General features: G+C 37.6%; 1 protein-coding gene across 1 annotated transcript in view; it reads left to right on the plus strand.

The window, feature by feature from the left end:
* CNTNAP5 (contactin associated protein like 5) overlaps positions 1-22,458 on the plus strand; it is an 885,765-nt gene extending 863,307 nt beyond the window's left edge. Inside the window, exons 22-24 of the mRNA XM_030800870.1 lie at positions 4,200-4,418; positions 12,709-12,780; positions 15,339-22,458. Coding sequence (XP_030656730.1) covers positions 4,200-4,418; positions 12,709-12,780; positions 15,339-15,535 — 488 coding nt within the window. The 3' untranslated portion in view covers positions 15,536-22,458. The remainder of the gene's footprint in view (positions 1-4,199; positions 4,419-12,708; positions 12,781-15,338) is intronic.
* The last annotated feature ends 312 nt before the right edge of the window (positions 22,459-22,770 follow it).

Consider the following 22,770-nt stretch of genomic DNA (forward strand, 5'->3'; position numbering starts at 1 on the left):
TAGTAAGTGGAAACGCAGTAGTTTCACAGCAATCATATTAGTATCTACACCATAGTTCTAAATCCAACAATAGTTGGGCATGTTGAGGGGCACTGAAGCCAGGCAACAGTGTTTGGAACTGATGAATAGTAGGATGAGTAAAACATTTTACTATTACTGCTAACTACCTCTCCCCACGGCATGTTCCTCCTAACAGTATGCTTTTATTATGGCGAGATGTTAGTCAAAGGATGAACATTTAGTTAGACTGGAGAATAAGTTCTGGAGAATAAGTTCAAGGGACCTATTGTGCATCATGGTGACTGCAGTTAATAATAAAATATTATATATTTGAAAATTGCCAAGAGTAGATTTTAAGTTTTTTCACCACACACAAAAATGGTGTATAAGGTGATCCCCCATGTCAAGTTAAACAGCTTGACTTAGCCATTCTACAATGTATGCATATATCAAAACATCATGCTGTGCAATATAAATATATACAAAAACCAAACAAATACATAAAATACCAAAGATGCATTAATGGTTATTGCGCTATAAATTTGATTTATATTATTGTATTTATTTATGACAAAATTCATGTGGTAGGTACTATTATCCCTATTTTATAGTGGATAACATTGAAGAAACGTGGAAACAGATATCATATGGGCAAGTTCATGATTCATCAACTTAGGTCGACCTATTTCCAACCTGTACCTATCAGCAGCTCATGCTGTTTTTACATCACCCCTGGAGGACATGGGGCTAAAATCAAAAGAGAATCAAGAACCATATTTTGATGATATTTAAAATGTATTGAGTGAGAGAAACCAAGTCAATTTCAAATAAGACATTTGGATATGCTGTTGTTTTTTCTTTCCAAGATACCTTTGGTTTCTTAAGACAATAACAAGACTTTTGAACATTGTAATTCTTTTTTTGGATAAGATTTTTATGTTAGAAAATCTTGGGAAAAGTGAAACAGGGAACACTGGTATTTTTCGGTGGTGTCGCCTTTGCTTGCATTCCCATTTTGTCAGCTTTTGAGGAGCCATATTCACTATTAAGTTTGTCTTCAACATCCACTCTCTAACACAGCACATAAAACAGTCCGCTCATCTAACTCCACATGAATCTAATGTAATTTTAACCTAAAAACAGAAAAATAAATTAGGAAATACATTTGTCTTTAATATAATACAGAGTTCAGTGAATTCTGTGAGGCATTTAACCAAAATAACTTGTGCTTTCCTTAGTTTTTGTAACCCATTTTTTTAGATAATTTATGTAAAATTATTTTACTCTACAGAAGATATTTTGGAGGGTTTTTTTTTTTTTGGGAGGCTGCATTGCTTAGATACAGTTTGGCATTTAAAATCATAAAGACTTGGGTTTAAATCTCAACCCTGCTACGTGATCTTCAGTACATCTTTGAGCTTCTTCTAGTCCCAGTTACTTCATTTGTAAATTTTGAAGGTTGAGAACATATATCCGGAAGAACTTTTGAGGGGAATAGAAATAATTCTTTGACAACAATTATTGCAGTTGTATGTAGCTACTCAGTGAGTGGTGAATGTTGAGTATTTTGCAGCTTTAAAATTATTGTTTTTATCAAATTATTATAGCACACTACATATCAGTTAACGCTATTATAAGAAACTAAAATCATTTAGAACCTTTCTAACTTTTGTCTTATTTTTGTTTTTTCCCTCTCCATCTGTGTAAGAATCTGTGAAATAATGATCTCGAGCATTATGTGGAGAATATTTTCTCCTATCAGGGATTCTTGTTTTTGCATTTCTTTTCAGAAACACCTCAAGATTTCTGTCCTTATAATACATCTGGAAGAAGCACACTTCCCTAGAGATAGGGCTTTATTTAAAACATCTCTTCATTCAAGGTGAGAATGTCATTTGCTGGCATTTCCCCCGACTTATCTATGTGCCTATTCTTACATCTGGAGTGTGTCATGACAGTCACTATAGTGATGTCCTCCAGGGACCTGGACACTATGTAGGCTTCTTTCGCACTGAGTACTGGGAATGAGAGCTGGCAATGTTGACTTAGATCCTTCAGGCAGAACTACAATGACTTGTCACTTTCCATGTTCTGAAATCCTACAATGCAAAAACCTCATGATAGTTTATTCTCCTCTTCCCTTTTCTTCTGCCTCTTCCTCTAAATATTTCTGATCTTTAACTCTACCACCAATCTGTAGCTAATGCATATTCTGAATTGTATCTGGGTACACTGAGTTCTGGTGCCACCAGCAAAAAGCATCTAGTCCGTTAAAGATTTTGTGAGATGCTTTATGTGGGACACAGTCTTTTAATGCTCATCATAACAAACAAACATATGTGATCCTTTCATGAATAAGCAGCAAATATATACCAATGCTGTATGAGATTTATTTGAATATTTGGAAGACAGAAGTTTTCTCATACATCTCAGAGTTCTTTTATATTTGAAGAAGTGACACTTCACATTATTATTGGATTTTCATTATCATTTTTGGGAAAGTTCTTACAAAATCTCAGACCTGAAGTTGTAGACAGAACTATAGAGCACAAAGATGTCTGCATCCTAATCCTCAGAACCCAAGAATATATTAGGCCATATGTCAAAGAGGAAGTAAAGTTGCAAAAGTAATTAATGTTGCTCATCAGCTGTATTTGAAATAGGAAGATAATCCTGTATTATCAGGATGAATCCAGTGTAATCAAAAGGGTCCTTAAAAGTGAAAGGAAATAGAAGAGAATTATAGGTTGAAGTAGGTATGAAAGAAAGGCACAGAGAAATGTAACATTGCTTGCCTTGAAATAGAGAAGGAGTCTACAGAAGCCATGGGATGTGGGTGGCTTCTAGAAGCTAGAAAAGGCAAGGAAATGTAATAGTCCCCAAGAGCATCAAGAATTAATGCAGCCTTGCTGATACTTGATTTTTAGCCCAATGAGATCGATGGCAGACTTCAAATGCACAGAACTGCAAGATAGCACACTTGTGTTTTAAGCTGTTTAAAGTCATTTAATTTTGTGGCAATTTGTCACAGTAGCCACATAACAATACACGATTTGATTTTTTATGTAAAAAGACAGAGATGATAAGTTGGCTAAGTTTACATGGGTGTTGATGGAGGAGAGTAAAATTAGAGCAAAACTTAAAAAAGGCATTATTAAAGGAGGTTAATTTCTCATTTTCTTCCATATCCTTATCATATCTCTTAATGTTGCCAACATAATGCATGCTTACAGATCAATGGAGGCTCTTTGACCATTTATGAATCAAAATAAAATTATAATCTATGCTGGTAGATGAGAGAGTCCCTACCGCCTTTCGAAAAACAAACACATTATCTTAATAAATAACCATTGGAACCATCTCAGTATGTGAAGACTCTTACACCTTAGGAAAAAAAATGGTTCATTATGCATTGCAGTTTTATATAATTGCATCATAGCAGTTTGTTCAATTGACTCTTTTAAGAAAAAGAAATGGAATACTGAGTAATCTTGCCACAAATCTTGAAGAAAACGAGACATTTGATCTTGCTGTGAATCTCAAATTATTGCATGTTCATCTTTTATAAAGTCTCAAAAATACTTTAGGAAGTTGAATGCTGTCATAAAAAACCCATGCACACCAATCAGTTCCATGGACAGAACCAAGCAGGTGGAAATCTTGAATAGAAGGTCAGTCTACACAGGTGGCTTAAAATAATTTACACAATAAATCTTTGGAAGGACAACATTGACTTTTAATCTCTCTACCTCTTTATTTTTTTTCTCTTGCTACATTTTTGAGTGAAGTGTTGTAATGAACATCATAGGGTGCTTGCACTAATCACCAGCATCCAAAGATAAATGATGATGGGGATAATGATACAAATTTTATAAAACACCTAAAGTACAGAACAGATTTATTGTCTTTGTTACAGTTCATAAAATACATGAATGAAAATTTAGAAGTTTGGAAAATTTTTATCTCAAAGCAGAGATGGCCCTGACAATTTTCTATGAAATGTAGTTGATACATTGATGCTTGCATTGGGAGTGGAGGTGGGGAAAGGAGATAAAGAGAGATAGAGGAGGGTTTTCTTTACTCAAAGAATAACGAGGTAATTTCTGTAATTTTAAATACTACTCAAAGAGGACCCAGCATATAATTTGGAAAAAAAAAAAAAGAAAGTAAAGGACTTCTGATTATCTTTCACATTGCAGAGAATCTTGGTTTGGATTCTGAAGTTGCTAAAGCAAATGTCATGGGTTTTGCTGGATGCATGTCTTCCGTCCAGTACAACCACATAGCACCACTGAAGGCTGCCCTGCGCCATGCCACCGTCGCACCTGTGACTGTCCATGGGACCTTGATGGAATCCAGCTGTGGCTTCATGGTGGACTCAGATGTGAATGCAGTGACCACGGTGCATTCTTCATCAGGTACACTCAAGAGCATGCACAAGGGAGCTTCTGTCACTAGCACTACTTTTGGTGTCTTCAAGGAGCTTCCAGATTAAAGGGTTGGCTAACGCGAATCAGTTTTTACCTTGCATAATAACAGGTGGTTAAAAATTATGACTGATATTTCATGGGTGATTTTATATATATTTGATGTAGTTTTATTTTTAATATGATGAGTAATTAAAACTAAATGCATAGTTGTGTACTTTGCTTATTATGCACATATATAATGCCTTGTGTATGTGTGTGTGCATGTTTGTATACATAGTCACTACTGTTGAAGTGGATACTGCTCTGAGAATTGAGGTATTTAGAGAACAGGGAGGCAGCAAGCTGGTTCCCAAACTAACGTGATAATTCATGTGATTAAAATAAACCTTTTTTTTTAGCTTTATTAAGAAATAATTGACAAATACAAATTATATATTTTAAAAGTGTAAAATGTAATAATCTGATAAACATGTGCATTGTGTCATTACTATCACAATTAAATTAATCAACACATCACTGCACAGTTACCTTTTGTGTATGTGTGTGTGTATGTGTACGCACATCTGATGAGGACACTTAAGATTTACTATTTTAGCAAATGTCAAGTAAACAATATAGTATGAATAACTGCAATCATCATGCTGTACATTAGTTCACCAAAATTTGGGCCAGGTGTGGTGGTTCATGCCTGTAATTGCAGCACTTTGGGAGGCCAACGCGGGAGGATCACCTGAGGTCAGGAGTTCAAGACCAGTCTGACCAACATGGCGAAACCCCATTTCTACTAAAAATACAAAAATTAGCTGGCCGTGGTGGTGGGCACCTGTAATTCCAGCTACTTGGGAGGCTGAGGAATGAGAATCGGTTGAACCTGGGAGGCAGATGTTGCAGTGAGCCAAGATCATGCAACTGCACTCCAGCCTGGGGTATAGAGTGAGACTCTGTTTCAAAAAAAAAAAAAAAAAATCACCAAAATTTATCATCTTCTGACTGAAAGCTTGTACTCTTTAATCAACAGCTCTCCATTTCCTGCACACACCAGCCCCTGTCAACCACTGTTCTCTCTGTTTCTATGAGTTTGACTTTTTTAGATTCCACATATAAGTTATATCATATAGTATTTGTCTTTGTGTGTCTCGTTTATTTCAAATTGGCATAATGTCCTCTAGGTTATTCCATATTGTCACAAATGGCACAATCTTTTTTAATGCTGAAAATTTTCAATTGCATGTGTATACGCCACAATATCTTTCATCATTTAAGCATTAACAGACAGTTTGTTTCCATATCTTGGTGATTGTGAATAATACTGCAGTAAACATGAGTGCAGAAAGCTGCAGGCATCACACTCCCTGATTTCAAACTATATTGCAAAGCTGTAGTAATCAAAAAAGCATAATACTGGCGTAAAACAGACACATAGACCAATAGAATGGAATAGAGAACCCAGAAATCAACTAATCTTTGGCAAAATTTCCAAAAATGCATAATGCAGAAAATGTTGCTTATTCAATAAATTGTGCTGGGGAAATTGAATATCCACATGCAAAAGAATAGAATTGGACCTTTATCTTACACCATATAAAAATTAACTTGAAATGGATTAAAACCTTAAATATAAGACCTGAGACTGTAAACTCCAGGAAGGGAACATAAGGAAAAATCTCCTTAATATTGGTCTTGAAAATATACATATATATATTTTTACATGACACCATCAACAAGAGTGAAAATTTAAAAAATGGGACTGCATAAAACTAAAAAAAACCTCTGTACAGCAAAGGACACAATCCACAAAATGAAAAGGCAACCTACAGAATTGGAAAAAGAAATGTTTTTAAACCATATGACTGATGAAGGATTAGTATCCAAAGCATAAAAAGAATTAATATAACTCAATAGCAAAAAAAAAAAAAAAAGAAAAGAAAGAAAGAAAAGAAAAACACTTCAAAAAATAGGCAAAGAATGTGAATAGGCTTTTTTTTTTTTTTTTCACAAAAGACATACAAACATCCAACAGGTACATGAAAAGGTGCTTAACATCACTGATCATCAGGGAAATGCAAATCAAAACCACAATGAGATGTCACCTCACAGCTGATAATATGATGGCTAGTATCAAAAAGACAAGAACAACAAATGTTGGAGAGGAAGTGCAGAAAATGGAACCCTTGTACACTCCTGGTGGGAAGGCAAATTGGTACAGCCATTATGGAAAAGAGAGGTTCGTCAAAATATTAAAACTCGAATCCTATTTCTGAATATGTAACGAAAACAAATTAAATCAGCCTTTCTTAAAAGTAGAAAAATCCCACAGCACCGTCATCCATACATTCTCTGCTTCACTACTCTCTAAGTGCCTGTTCTATCTTTTCTTAGTCACTGTCATTTTGGGTGTCTGAAAATGTATCTGGGATTTTGTCTTAATCAGGTATGATAAGGTGACAGGCATGAGATGACTGCCTTTGAAAGAAAAGTTTATTTCTTACAGTTCTCAAGAAAAAGAGATACATTCTACCACTCAGAGCCACATGGAGAAGTGCTAGGGTTGGTCAGGAGGGAGAAAGAGAAAGGGGAAAGTGTGGTGGGGTGGCTGTGTTGCAGCTTCCATGGGAAGGAATGGGGTGAACCAGGTAGGCAAGCTTGAGCTAATTAGAATTGGATAGTTTGAATAATGTGGGCAGGATCTGCGCTACAGGGGTGGTCTCTAGTTATCTAATACTTGGCCTTGAGTGATTTCAGGCAAGAGAAATACTGGGTTGTGAGTGCGAGTTAGATAAATGAATTAGTGGGGGAGATGGGCTCTGGATTGATTGGTTTGTGTATAAAATGCATGCTTGCAGGCATGTTGTTTGCTATCTCTAGGAATTAGCTAGCCCTGAGAGGGGCAGTGTCTCCCTGGCCAGCAAGATCCTCAAGATGTCAAAGCATCATAAATACTGATTTAAAAAATGACCAATACACTGGGATAAAACCAAGACATCAACATGTATCAACAGGTCAATATAATATAGATAGAAGCAGTAATAGTGTCTTCATTCTGATTATGCTTTAAAGTGGTTTGTATATGGGTGAGGGGGTATTGTCAGATTTTTCTAGGATGCTTTTTCTAAATCCACAGGATATATATTTTGTTCAGATTTTGCTGCTAATATTGGTATGAAATATGGGTTTTGCAAGTAGTGATGATGAATAGGCTAGGTCTGAGATGTTTGATAAGCTCCCAGGTTACCATGGTATTGTTTGACCCTCCCCTTGCCTCCCAACACACACTAAGAACAATAGTGGTGGGTGTTGAAGGGTTCTGGGCCGTGATAATTTTCCATTACAGGCACAATTCCCCCAGCAGTGGTCTATGATAGGTCATGATGTGTTAGTAGGAAGATAAAAGGTGGGACATCTTATTGCATTAAACAAGTCAAGGGGATTTTAATATCTTGGGAAATATATTGAGAAACACACACTCTCTTTTATATGGCAGGACTCTTAGCCAAGACTTTTAGCATGAGATCTGTAGTGCCCAGTCCAATATTTTGTAAAAAATTGAGAAATAAATTTGTTAACAAATTTGGTAACCTGAGTAGGATATTTAAATATCTCTCTACTCTTCCAGCAATGTATTGCCCACTCCTTTACCGTTTAATGTTTCACCATTTTATTCTTCAAATAGGATTTTGAGTTGTCTTTCAGGGGATTCTTGTGATTCTCCTGTTGCCTTATTCATCACGCATCTTTTAAGCAGCTACTCAGTGTTAATTTCCATAGTTAGTGGAGATGACAAAAAATAAGAAACATTTAAAGTCCCTAATTTTAGAAATCTGTAAAGATGATGGAAGGCAATGGTTCAGGGAATTAGGGTGTGGCACTGGATGCCTGGCACTATATCATAATACCCTGTAAGCAATGCTAAAGGAAAACTATGAACAGAGTTTTTGGGTTGTATGGAACCTAGAAAAAGCAGCAAATATATCTCAGATGAACTAATGATAGATTTATAAATAATCTGGTCATGGCAATTGCTTAGGGAGGGTTTGCAATGTTCAGAAGACAGAAGACCATTACAAAAGGAAATATGTAAGTTAAAGTCCAAATTTCTGGTAGAGTGTAGCATATTTAGTAATCAGTGAAAATCCCTCACAGGTAAATCATTAGGTGCAAGTGTAGAAGTCCAACATATTTCAATAATGAGGAGTTCTTATGGAATGTTAGCTCTCTCTCTCTCTATCTCTATATATACATAGATATTTCATAGAGATAGATATAGATAGTTGCTCAATGTCTATCTATATTATTATACAATAAATTCTATAAGAATAGATACATAGATATAGAATATATATAATATGTACATAATATATAATGTATTGATAGAATATATATAATATATAGATGTTGATCTATATCTGTATTTATATCTATATCTATATTTATAGATCAAGATCGATATATATGATATAAATAGATACATTTAAGCTGAGTCATTCTTTTTTGAGAGGGGAATTAAAACTAAAAGACAGGTCTAACATTGTTAAAGACAATTTAGACACACTGTGAACAGAGAAGTACTATTGAAATAAATGAATATCCCAAGGGTTACTTTGTAGAAGGTGTCTATTAAGCATGGATATAGGCATGGTATTTTTAATTTTTGTAGTCATGTTACTGAAGCTGTCATCATACTAGATCTGAAGTATTTTATTTGTAGCTTTAATAAATATTAGAGGGTTAGAATTAATAATGTATATTAATGTATCATTAGCAAAATTTGCTAGAAATGGGGAAATCCGTTGTAAAATCAATGTTAAGTAATAACCAAGGTTATTACTTTGGTTAATAATGTTAAAAGTAGTACATAGACTCAATAAGGGAGAAACCACTGTAAGTCGGAGTAAGAAAAAAAAGCCATGAGGCTGGGTGCGGTGGCTCACGCCTATAATCCCAGCACTTTGGGAGGCCAAGGAGGGCAGATCACAAGGTCAGGAGTTCGAGACCAGCCTGACCAACATGGTGAAACCCCGTCTGTACTAAAAATACAAAAATTAGCTGGGCATGGTGGTGCACACCTGTAATCCCAGCTACTCAGGAGGCTGAGGCAGGAGAGTAGCTTGAACCTGGGAGGCAGACGTTGCAGTGAGCTGAGATCACACCACTGCACTCCAACCTAAATGACAGAGTGAGACTCAGTCTCAATAAAAGGAAAAGAAAAGAAAAAAACAGAAAAAAAAAAAAAACAGAAAGAGGCCATGATCTAATAAACCATAATGGATGATTCAGATTTGAATACAGTCATGTACCATGTAAAGAAAATGGTCTGCATAGACAGTGGTCCTATAAGACTATAATGGAGCTGAATAATTTCTATGACCTAATGAAGTGGTAGCAATCATAAGGTCCTAGCACAATGCCTTATCCACATGTTTGTGGTGACTCTGGTATAAACTTACTCCTCAATAAAAGCCTCAGGCATTTTCTTCAGGAAATAATTCAGAAGAAGGCATTGTTATGGTAGCATAGGGTACCTCTTGCATATTGTTGGCCTTGAAGACCTTTCAGTGGGACAACATGAGGAGGTGGAAGACAGTGACACTAATGTCATGAATCCGTGTAAGCTGATCTACTGTGTATGTTTGTGTCTTAGTTTTCAGGAAAAAAGTTTAAAAAGTAAAAAATAATAGTAAATAAATTTAAAAATAGAAAAAATGTTATAGCAAAAGGATATAAAGAAAGAATTTTCGTATAGTTCTATGACATTTGTGTTTTAAGTGTTATGACAAAGAAGTAAAAAAGTTAAAAAAATAAAAAGTTTACAAACTAAAAAACTTACAGTAAGCTAAGGATAATTTATTATGAAAGAAAGAAAAAAAGTCAATAAATGTAGTGTAGCCTAAGAGTAAAGTGTTTATAAAGCCTGTGGCAGTGTAGAGTAATATTCTGGACCTTCACCACCTACTCACTGACTCTCCCAGAGCAACTTGCAGTCCTGCAGGCTCCATTCATGATAAGTGCCCTGTGCAGGTGTAGCATTTATTTAAATCTCATATTTTTACTCTGCCCTTTCTATGTTTAGATATGCTTAGGTACACATATACTCACAAATGTGTTATAGTTGCTTATAGTATTCAGTACAGCAACATGTTATACAGGCGTGTAGCCTGGGGGCAATAGTCTATACTACATGTACAGCCTAGCTGTGTCATAGGCTGTACCACCTAGGATTGTGTGAGCGCACTCTATGATTTCCACACAATGACAAAATTGCCTAACGACACATTTCTCAGAATATATTCTCACCATTAAGCTACACATGACTGTATTTATAAAGAAGCAGGAGGCATTTTAAGTAGGTGGAGTAGCACAGGGATATACAAGAATAACAAGCACAGTGGACAATGTGATACAGGAGATCTAATAACTAAATATTTTGAATTTCGTCTCTTCCTGTCTCCCTCCCTCCCTTACTTTCTTCTTTCTTTCCTCCTTGTCTTCTACCTGTCTTTTACCATACCTCTTCCCCACTCTCTCTCCCTCTTTTATTGCCTCCTCTGATTTCTCATTTTCCACCTTCTCTTTGTCTGCCTGCTCTCTCTCTGTCTCTAACACCCACTATCATCACCATCACCCTATTGTTATCAATTGGTGACATATATATATATATATGTATATGTCTATGTTCTTCTCCATGTATGTATGCATGTATGTAGGTCATCCAGGTGTACAGAGATGATTAATAATATCAATTTCCAACTCTAAGTTTTTTCCACCAGACACGCCTTATCAATGTTACCAGTTCTGAATACCTGCTCCATGGCCAGCACCTTCTTTAATTACAATACCCTTCCCATTTGACCCCATCAGCCTCTCTCTCTCATGTTGATTTGTTTCTGCTCCAATTTTGAGAGTCCTAGGAAAAGGCCACCCCTGTACACCACAAACGCATAAACTACCACACTCCATTCACTTGAAGACACAATAAACACTTACCAAACATCTTTCATGTGTGTCTCTACATGGCTGTGTGGCAAGTGCTGTGGTATGAAGAAGTGCGTGTCTTGGTTTTTTCATTAGGAAGCTTGATGTCCCACTTGTGAGACTAGGATTTGCATGTTTATACACATGTAAATGTGTATGTAATTAATAGTAAGCAAAATTGTAAGAAGAAACAAGATTTAGTGAGCACTTACATTGTATCAGGCACTGTTGTAAAAACATATATATTAACTTGTATAATTCTTACAAAACCTGTTAAGGCAAAGACTATCATTTTTACCATTTGACAGAGAAAAAAGTTTAAACGACACATGACAGGACTAATGATGTCACATGGGGGCTTGAGTTCTGTTGCTGCCTGCACATCACCAATCTTGGTATTTTTCCAGCAGCAGAGAGGAGTAATATAAAGACTCTGAGTGCAGTAGTTGGATAGCTTTGGTGTGAATTTTGCCTCTTCCATGAATGATCTGTAGGACTTTGGACATGTTATTTGATTGTTTCAATCTAGTTTCCTTATTTGCCAAAGGGGAACGATAATACTCATGTTGTAGTAGTTTTCCAATGATCAAATGATACAACAATAATAATAATAGTGGCTACTTATAAGTGTGTAGTAGCCACGAGGTCCTGAAAATTTAACGTGCAGTATGTACACACATACAGGTATTTACTACTCTCCTTTAATGCATGTACAAATTTATATTTAAAAAGAGGTCTTCCTCAATGTCACCAGACCAACAAACAACAGAGCAAAGATTCAGATTAAGGCCTGTGTACTCTTAAACTTGATGCTTTTTCTTATATCATATATGGTACTGTACACACAGTACAATTCCTCTCTCATCAGTGGGGGCTGCTGCTGAAGGTGTTAATTCTCCAGCACTTTTGTTCTTTACTGTCAATAAACTCAGGATCCTCTTGCATCTGAAGAAAACTCGCAGGCAGAGCAGGGCGTCATGCATAGGAATAAGAACTGTCCAGCGAGGCAACAGGGGACATTAGGAGCAGGGTGAGGGCATGTGGGCAGGATACCACCATCCTCTGTTTCAACCCCTTATCTTGCAACTTGCATATAAACAAACAGGGCCATTGAACTATGGGGTGTGAGCAGTGCACTTCAAATGCTTTTTGCTTGTGCATGTTCTTTTAGTTCCTTGCAACATGTCAACTCACAACTGAGGGCACCCGGTGTAATGCACAGGTGTGTCATTCCAGGTGGGCCACACTGTAGGATTCTTGCCAGTGCTTTGAGTGAGAAGTAAAGTCCCATGTCTTTTACTCCTTTCAGATCCTTTTGGAAAGATAGATGAGCGGGAACCACTCACAAATGCTGTTCGAAGTGATTCGGCAGTCATCGGAGGTAAACAATTCGTTGTTGTTGAATGCAAAAAGACATAAACGATCCTGTAGTTTGGAGAAAGTTATCTGAAGCCTTCCTTAATTATGGCCATCCAGCACTCAGAGCCCCCTACATTATCTGCAAGACTGTGAGCTTTTCATGAGTAGTCATGCATGCTGAATGATCAAAGGCACCCTCTGCCGACACCAGCAGCTCTGCGGATTCATCTTCCCTCTGATTCATGAGGCAGCTGAGCACTGAGTCAACAGCTGGAGCATTTACTTACAGACAGCAGCTCACATTCTGCTCATTTCATACAGTTTTCACTGTTTCTAAAATGCAAACAAAGCAAACCAATAAAACTAAATACGGGGAAGAAGCCACGTTGGGGCAGACAATGGGTGAAGCCTCAGTCCTGTTGAGTGTTCCCCACCAAGTGATTTGGGTTAGGACTAATGAGCAGGGTGAAGCCCACAGAACTGTAGTTTCAAATCTCACTGCACATACGGTTACAGATGCAGACGTTGTCTGCTCTGCTGTGAGCTCAGCTCTCCTGCTTTTCCATTTTCTCACTGCCTGTTGGCCTCCCCACTTTTTTATTCTGTGTCAGCTTGGCTTCTGCCTGCTGTGGCTTGATTATTCCATGTGGGTGTACCAACACAGAATGATTCCCAAGCTTTGCTTCATGTAAGATGCCTGTGAAAGACCAAACTCTTTTCTATCTGAGAAACATAACCTTAGCAGGTGCCACCATCCCTGCCTTCTGGAAGCCTAGATGAACTGATCCTTGGCAGATGGAGATTCCCTTTTAAAAACCTGCAGTATCTTTCCATTTAGCTTATATTTAACGAGCCTTGCTATAGGTCAGGCTCTGTGCTAAGTAGAGGAATATGGGGATGAATGAGCCAGCCAGGAGATGGGTAAACAGACAACAAGACAACCAATGAAGGCTGTTATGAGGCAGGAGGTAAAAATGGCTATGGGAGCACAGAGGTGCACTCCTGATAATATGAAGAAAGGAAAATCACGCCTTTCCTTAAGGAAGTTCCTAAAACCTCTGACCTGAATTACTGCTTCAGAGAAGCTGGTCCACCCTAATTTTTGTTTGGCATCGAGAAATGTGGGAAAGAATTTTGTGCCTATTTCTCTTCCAATAATTTCTCATTTGACAAGTGGGAAAAAAAAAAAGACTTTTGTGACTGCTAACTCCTCTCCAGCTATTTACATGCTCTGTGAGTCTCTTTAAGGACAGGAAAGTCATCTGACCTCCTAGGAAAATTCCTGGAGGCTTGCACAGCTGCTGACTCTGACTATCCCATGCATTGAAGGAGTAGGATCCAGTTTCCTATTTCATCTCTTAATGCTGCAACCCACTCATGGGAGTCACTCACTACCACCCAGTTTATTCATAGACTTGCTAACTTAGGTGATTTTACTCTTACTTGTTCTAACATAGTTGTACAAAATGCGACAAAATGATTTAGGAATATATATTTATAAAAATAAATCTTAATCATGGCCCCAGTTCTCCAAAAAATTGGTGGAAGACATGCAATCCATGTATGAAACTTACAAGTGTCCATGCTTCTGTAAGTCATAATGCATTGTGTCCAAAACTAGCTTTCTAAAATAGACACTTTTCCTCAATATCTCCTCTCCTTAGAAAAATGAAACAGCAAAATATAGAACTTATTACAAGTAAATTCTTTGCTTATCATACATATTTTTAAATATTTTCATGCTGAAATACTACATTCATGCAGAGACACATCTGCCACTTCCTCACTTCCACTATTCCTTTGCTGATACTGCCTTTCATGTTCCAAGAGCCTTCCTGGCAAAGGTAGGGGTGAGACCTTAAGGTAAGCAAGAATAGCTTGCAACATAATCCAGTTAAATCACACACAGTCAGAATAAGGGGGAATCTGATGGGCCTGGGCAGAAGTTTGCCATCTCAGTTGACTTTGAGTTTGTCAAGAACAGAGGCGTCTTGTCACCGAATGAACCTTAGTTTAACAGAGTTCAGAGCAGTGTAAAAATGTTCTAAATTTATAGTGATCATTTCATTATTAATGAAAATGTTTTAGCAAAACAAACATATAACATAAAACAAATTTAAATCAGGAGAGCATGTGTTAAGATGTGAGATATTTAAGTACCATTTTCTAGGATGCTAAAGTAACTCTGAAATACTTAGTTGTGAGGTGACAAAAAAATGGGCTAATTACAAATGATTCTGACACATTACTTATAGCAGACTTGAAAAATTTACAAAGAAACCCTTTGCTAGTCCAATTCCGTGTGTATAAGATGGCATTCTCAGTTCTTTAAACAAAACCTTCTATGGTTGAAACTGTCTCTCTTCCCCAGTTAGTCTGAAAGAAGGAGGTTTTATAGTAATTGAAGACAGGGCCTTTCAGCAGGTCTTTATTTCTGGGCAGGTGGCAGAGTTGTGTTTGTGTGATTTGTTTTGTTTTGCTTTCTCTCCTAAGCATTCCCCTCATCTGGCAGGAATCCACTCTCCTGAGCAGATGACTCATGATGATTTCCTTCTCTCTTTCCTTCCCCTTTCTCTCCAGGGGTGATAGCAGTGGTGATATTCATCATCTTCTGTATCATCGGCATCATGACCCGGTTCCTCTACCAGCACAAGCAGTCACATCGTACGAGCCAGATGAAGGAAAAGGAATATCCAGAAAATTTGGACAGTTCCTTCAGAAATGATATTGACTTGCAAAACACAGTGAGCGAGTGTAAAAGGGAATATTTCATCTGAGAAACTGCAGGGGTCCTACTACTCTTTTTTCTGGTTGTTCAATTATCTCCCCCCTCTCTTCTCTCCTGTCTTTTTATTTGGTCATTCTCTTTATTTTCTGCTTGCCATGTCTTTTCTGGAACATAGTTGCATCCACCACAGCATCAATTCCCTTGATCCAGCCCAAGAGACCAGGCAGCCATGGCCACTGCCTTCCTCTCTGATGAACCTATCGGGTGAAAACGACCACTCAAGAGACTGTCTTCGCTATTCAAGACAAGGAAGAGACACATGTGCGCACTCCTGCATGTTCAGTTCTGTACTTCCAGTTTCTAAAACGCACTGTTCAGTTTTGCAACCACTTGGCGGTTCAGGCTTGCTTTGAACCTGAGCTCTTAGGCACATGACGGTCATTCCTGACATCCTCCCCATCTCAAGTCTATTCTTACCAGGGAACCCAGGGCAGGGAGAGAAGAACCTAGAGGCCTGGTTTGCTTTGGTGGCATTGTAAAAGCAGTAAGAGAGGTTTGGTTTGTGGTGGTTTACTTTCTTTACCATAGGCAATCGCTTGCCTTAACTCATCACCCTTTTACACTATGACCCTTAGGCCCTAAGTATTTTCAAATATATGATTGCTGATAGTAGTGAGCAAAACTACTTTGTTCCTTTCTTACCACTCTCTCCTGGGGCCAACACGTTGGGACATCACACCATAGCATAAAGCTAGGGGATGCATGGAAATAGCAGCTTGAAACTAGGAGGTAACAAGAAAGCTTCTAGGAAATAGATGTTCCATATCTTCAAAATGCCTCCTCCAATTTTGTAAGAATGCTAGCTAGGTATTCCTGGGATTATTATACTGAGATATACACACACACATATGTGTATATATGTATATATATATGTGAGTATATATGTATATATATGTGAGTATATATATACACACATATATATACACACACACACGCACACTTATATGTTGCTGCAGCATAAAGAAATTGAAATAAAAGTTTAAAATAGTACCTGGTTCAGTGAAAGAGCCTAAACCATCTTAACTCAGCTTTCAAACAAAAATTAAATGAGGAAAAAATGAAAAAAAAAACTGCATGAAAAAAGAAAAATACCAAACAGAATTCTTCCCTTCCATTCACTCACTAAAGACCTGGTGAAGACAGTTAATTCAAATTTGCAAGTTTCACATTTTTTAACATCAAGCTATTCTCCAAGAGGTTTAGGATGCATTAACATAAGTGACATGGTCACCTCTAGCTAACTAGCATTGCTTGATTTCAGAGGAGCCCTTAGGTTCTGTAGCGTATCACATTTTCAAATCTGCTATACCCTATGTACCTAAAGACCCTTCCAAACATCTTTTTACAGGCTTAAACTCCCAAAAGAGGTAGTGACAAATTTCACAGTCTTCGCCCCTTTTGGTAACAAAGCATTGAAAACAGTCATTCCTTCAAGAAGGCACTTTGAGCTTATCCATTGGGTGGCGGTAAAGATCTTAATGACTTTTCTGTGGCAATATGCGTCATTCTTTGTCCTGGGCCATCTTGGAGAAAAAGGTAAGGAGAAAACAACATAAATGCTCCAAGATGCTGGAAATGCTCATGTAATGATTCTTAGGTGTGGAAAATACTTGCTGATTCTCTTTATGAGGCAGATTCAATTTGGAAAACAATGACCGCAGCTCTATTTGCCATCCTTGACAGTTAGCAGACATTCCAACCTGTGCTTACGGTACACTGTCTCTCGCCTCTCATAATGAGGAACTTAGTTGCTTCATTCCATTTCAAACACAGCTTTTCTTTCAGTTTCAGAGCTTATGAGTTAAGGATTTAGTTTGCAATCATATTTCTCTATTTTAAGATGTTGTTTTAAATGCATATTCTCTCCTTGAAATTTTCTGTGGATTTGAGCTTAATCGCTTTATCATCTACATGATATCTTTTGGCTAGTACACTTATTTTAAAGTGATTTTAACCATGATACCATTTCTCTCCTTTCAGTTTTAATAAGACGAATGATTCTTTAGTAAGATGAAAGATCTTTAAACACTGTTTTCCCCTGTCCTTTCCTCCCTTTCTTCAATTTTCACTTTTGAATTTTCTATTTCCATAAAAAGGCTATATGAATCAGCCTTTTGCTTGGCTATATATTCCTTTGTCCCCTGAAATAAAAGTCACCATGAAGTGTAGTGGGTTTAGCCTGAAGCAGCTCCAGTAATGAAATAGAAAGGCAAAGGAAGGTATGAGTAATAAAGCTGGAATTGTTCATTATTCAATCTTCGAGCAGTGAGGACTATATTTTGCTGACATAGTGCTAATAGAAGAAATGGAGACTAGCAAAGTCTAACTCAGAGTATTTGGTTTTCTCATCTAAGTATATATGCTTGTAGATTGTCCCGTAGGATGAAGAATCTGTGAAGCTCTATCCTGACCACAATGGCACTACAAAATCAACTGGCATCTTCCTCACGTTTGTAGACTTCATGCACACTACATACCACAGACCTAAATGTAGATGCCAGGACAGTGCCATCTGCACGCCACTCCTACAAGTAGTCTCAGGGCTAAAGCAGAATTATTTTTACAGGGTTGAATTATTTCATAACCCCAGAGAATACTAACTTTCGCTAAATATGTATGAAATGCAAGTGAGCCGTACCCTGCAAAGTAGAATGTAATTTACAGTTAGAAATCGTGCTAATTCTGACTGTCTTTCCTTAGTGGTACCAAGATCTATGTAGTTTTATGGAATTGTTCAATTGTGTGAGTGTTTCAATCCTTCTGCAATTATCATCTCAAAGGAGACTTTGAAAGCATCTTAATCTCTCTTTAACCACTTATTTTTTTTCTTTTTCCTACCACATTCAGGTTTCCCAACTACATGGTCTGGTCAACTGGGCCACCACGTTCTCTTCCACTTAAACCCTCAGCCTTCAATAACTGCTGTTTACAAAAAGATCTTATGGAATATGGATCACTTTACAGTCAAACCAAAAGTACTTGTGAAATTTCATATTTTAATGGGGCTGTTTCATTGATATTTTTTTCCACCAAACAAATCTAGTTATGTAAGCAACAGTATGTTTGCTTACTCTAAAATATATTTATCCTACTGCATCATTTATTGCATGTATAGCCTCAATTGCCATCTTTATGAAAATTTGTCGGGAGAAATAGACATTTGTCATTTCTATAGACATATTTTTTGACTAGCTTTGCCTCTTCTATTTACCCTCTGCTGTATGCAGAAGATTTTAAGGATCCTAGGGGTGATATTTTAAAACAACTTTTTTCCTCTCCTTAGTAATAACAGAGATGATATTAACTTGACTTCTACCTTTTGTCAGACCCATCTCCACCAACGGGTAGCAAGAGCAGGACAGAACAAAATAAAGAGACTGTTTTTCTTTCTTCATTCATGAAGTATTTATGGAATGCCAATGAGTGCCGTGCTAGGCATTGGGTGAACATATATAAATTACACCTTGTTCTTGTCCTTGGGGAGCTCAAAGTCTAGCAGGCAAGGCATGTATTGTTGCAACAGGGCCATGCATAAAGTGTCCTAGAATGAAGCACAAGGTCCCGCACAATTATTTTTGTGAAGCATCTGCCAGAGACTGAAAGAAACAGGTAAATTTCTGGTAAATATCTGTTATTTTTTAAATTACTGCTTCCACCTTCCATAAGCTGTTTTGTTTCTCCTCCTCAAAGTAGATATCTATCAATGCATATAGATTTCTGTAGAAAGAGGTGGATTGACTTTTAGGAACAGTAAGAATAGATGGTCTCTGTCTCTGCCATACATTTGGGGAGGCTGAATTCTCTACTTTCTTGTTTCAGGTCAGGTTGGGGGATTACAAAAGTCTTGCCTCCCATGAGTTGGACCTAAGAGTGTCCACTATGGCCCCTCTCCTTCCCTTTTCTCAGTTCTTCCATTGCCATGTGTTTATGACCTATTGCATGCCGTTGTTCTTTCAGATGTTCCTGAAGGTGGTTTGGTTGTAGTCCAGCTCTTCCTAAAACCCTCCTTAGTCCTGATGAGCCATTTTGACTCTACATAAAATTTCTGAACCTAACTGAAGTCTACCCTTCTGTCAATAATTGACTAAAAAATGTTTTCCATTTATGTGAGGTCTCACCTCTGAGCCTGAGTGAATGTTTCCTGTCTTGAAGGTCATACTTGCTCCCTCTCTGCAGGAAGTTAATTCAGTTAGAAGAGTTGCACTGGGAGGGTGCAAGCACAGCCAACTTATCCAGTCCGAGATATCCAGGGAGATGAGGATCAGACCTGTTGAATTTTTTCTTAGGAAAGGAAAGGTCTTGACAGATTGTTCACCAACTGCCCTAGCTTCCTTTAAGCTTCCCCATAGCTACTATCCATCAAAACCTCATTGCAGCAGCAGCCTACCAAAAGGCCTTTGGGATACCTGTATGGTTCTGCCACTCATTCTTCCTTAACGAAAAGGCTTGGACATACTTGTCCTTAATTATCCTACAGGTCATGTATCGACTAAATAAATAAACAGACTTTATTGTTTCTGAAGATGGCAAAGGTGATTAATGGAAGAAGATGCAGGCAAACTCAAAACTTTCAGAAGTCTAGGAGGATAACTGAGTGCTATTTCATGTCTCTCATGCAGTTTGAACATGTTTTCTTTAAAATACACATAGTGTAATTAAATTATTTCTATATACTCTTCTTGAGTCTTTCTTGACCTCTTCTTTTATTCCGTCTTTCATAGTCTTGTTTGTGGAACCATCTACTTTGCAGATTTTTATCGTCTCTAATTCTCAGCTCTGCCTTCACAAATTCCAAATATTTGGACCACCTAAAGGGGAAAAAGTGCAACACACACACACACGCACACATGCACACTTTGTACAAATAGGGCTGTTATTCACCTTTTCTCTTGAACATTCTACATACATATCTGTTTGGTAGGGAGAGAAGCATTCCTCTTTTATGTTGACAATTATTTGAATCCTTCATATAAGGTTTTAATAATTAACCAGTTTGCTATTTTTGAGTGATTATTTTATATTATTTTGCACTAAGGTACTCTGAGGAAGAACAGAAAAGCACATTTTCTAGTGAAATATTGTACTTTGTAAGCTAGATGTCTGTCTGATGTAATGTTTATAGTCTACAAAGTGGCTGAGCAGACATGAACAGAGGTTAATGCAAAAGTTGGTTTTGGTTTCAACCACACCCGCTGCGAACTTGACGAGGAGGAAGAGGGGCCGGTGGCAGTAACTGGTGGCCATCTGAGGTGAGGAAGGTCATTGCTTCCACCATGAATCAGTGGTGGCAGCCTTTCCACTTTCGTGGCTCCTCACTCAGGAGTCTCTTTAGTGCATTTGGATCATTGTCGTACTCATTAGGGAAAGAGGAAATATCATGGGCTTTGCATGAATAATTCTTTACTCACATTTGCATGATATCTTTTTTACCTTCCAACACTTCTTCAGTCACATCTTTTTTTTCAATTTTTAAATTTTTTTTCAGGATTTTCTCAGAGTGCTTTAGAACTATTACTATAATTATCTAACCTGCCCAGGTTAAGCACCCAGATACAACTTTCAGGAAATGAAACTGTCAGAAAACTGCCCTAGGTCTATTATCAGTCAGAGCCCCTGTGGGTGGAAGTCCTCAGATTCTGGAATCCATCCAGTGTCTTTCTTTTCCTTCCATTCATCCTGACATGAATAAGCATACCATAACTGTAAGAAGCAGTGAGTACTTCCCAGCCCTGACAATGAGTACTGCCAGGGACCTACCGTCTAACACCATCTGGGAACACTATTTTTTCTCAGTCCTTCCAGTTGACACAAGGAAACCCTTTATAAAATAGGACAAAATTAGGAGACTAGTCCCAAGCCAAGACCAAAGGTGAAGATAATTATGTTAGTGATTAAAGTCTGGTCTTATTTTAATGAGTGTCATAGTCTTACATGCTTCAGATGCCAGAAATATCTTCAGAGAACGTGAACAAGGTGCTGGATATACAACAGGAATAATGCATCCCCCTACAGACTCTTTGAAAGGCTTTCTCTTTCAAGAAAACTTGAAGGGAAATTATTAATGGGCATCAGCCTGGGCATACTTTCCCATTAGAGTCAGCCTCTATTCCAAACATTTTACATGAAATATTCACCTAGTCGATTCTCTTTGAAAGGCAGTATCAACCTGTGTAATCTTGTCCTGCCTTAAATACTGTTGCGAAAAATACCAAACTTTGCTTAAAGCAGCATAGTTATATTGAGAAAGAGACTGCATTTAGTGAGGACGAAGACCAAGAATTTTCTCTTTCTGAATCTGGCAGTTGACAGGCCTCCTGATATCCTGTGTTGCCTTGGACTAACGTTTTCCTTAGTCACTAGCCTAGGGCAGAAAGGCAGCCATGTATAAACGAATACCCGTGGCCATGTTCCAATATAACTTTATTTACAAAAACTAATTTAGTTCATAGGTACGGTTTGCTGATTCCTAAGACAGAGCATTACAGTGTCTGTTTCAGATGGGAAGTAAGTCTTCCTATGGCATGTTCAGGCCCTCCTTTTCAGGGAATGAGAAAGAGTGTGTGGGGGGGTGTATTTCAACAAATAATAAACTGCAGAATACCCTCCCCTCAAAAATACACATATGTTAGACTGTTTATTATGGTAAAAGCACAAAACAGGTCATCTTTTTGTGGAAATGCTGGAGTCTACCTTTTCCTTTTTATCTTCTGATTTTTGTTCCTAAAACAAAATCCCAAGTGATGTTGCCTCATTCTAAGTCAGTTTTGTAGACCATGTAACATGTCTTAATACACTTTATGGGGAAAAAATAAAAGTTAGCCTTAGATTTCTTTGTTTTCTATGGTTATTGTTGTACAGAAGAAAGATGAACTGTAAATAATGTATATTTAATAAAGAGAACATTTTGTATGATTTTGTGTGGAAGACAAATGTGCCTTGCTGTGTTTTCTTGAGTTAATGAAGAGTCAAACAATTAATCCCTTGGCTCCCGTTCTCATTCCTTAGACCATTAACTCGCAGACAACATGACCTGTGGGGTTGCTGGAGAAACACGGAACTCCCACTGGCTGGGTTTATTGATTTCTGCATGGCTAAAAGTGCTGTCCTGGGCTCACTCATCTCTGAGCTGAGTTATCCCGGGCAACACGCCTGGCTCAAATGTATACAAGAGCAAGCTCATTGATTCAGTCAATGTCAACTTCAGTGTTCTGGAGCCACCCTGGT

This window comes from Nomascus leucogenys, chromosome 20 (assembly GCF_006542625.1).
Source record: "Nomascus leucogenys isolate Asia chromosome 20, Asia_NLE_v1, whole genome shotgun sequence".
In the NCBI taxonomy this organism is placed as follows: domain Eukaryota; kingdom Metazoa; phylum Chordata; class Mammalia; order Primates; family Hylobatidae; genus Nomascus; species Nomascus leucogenys.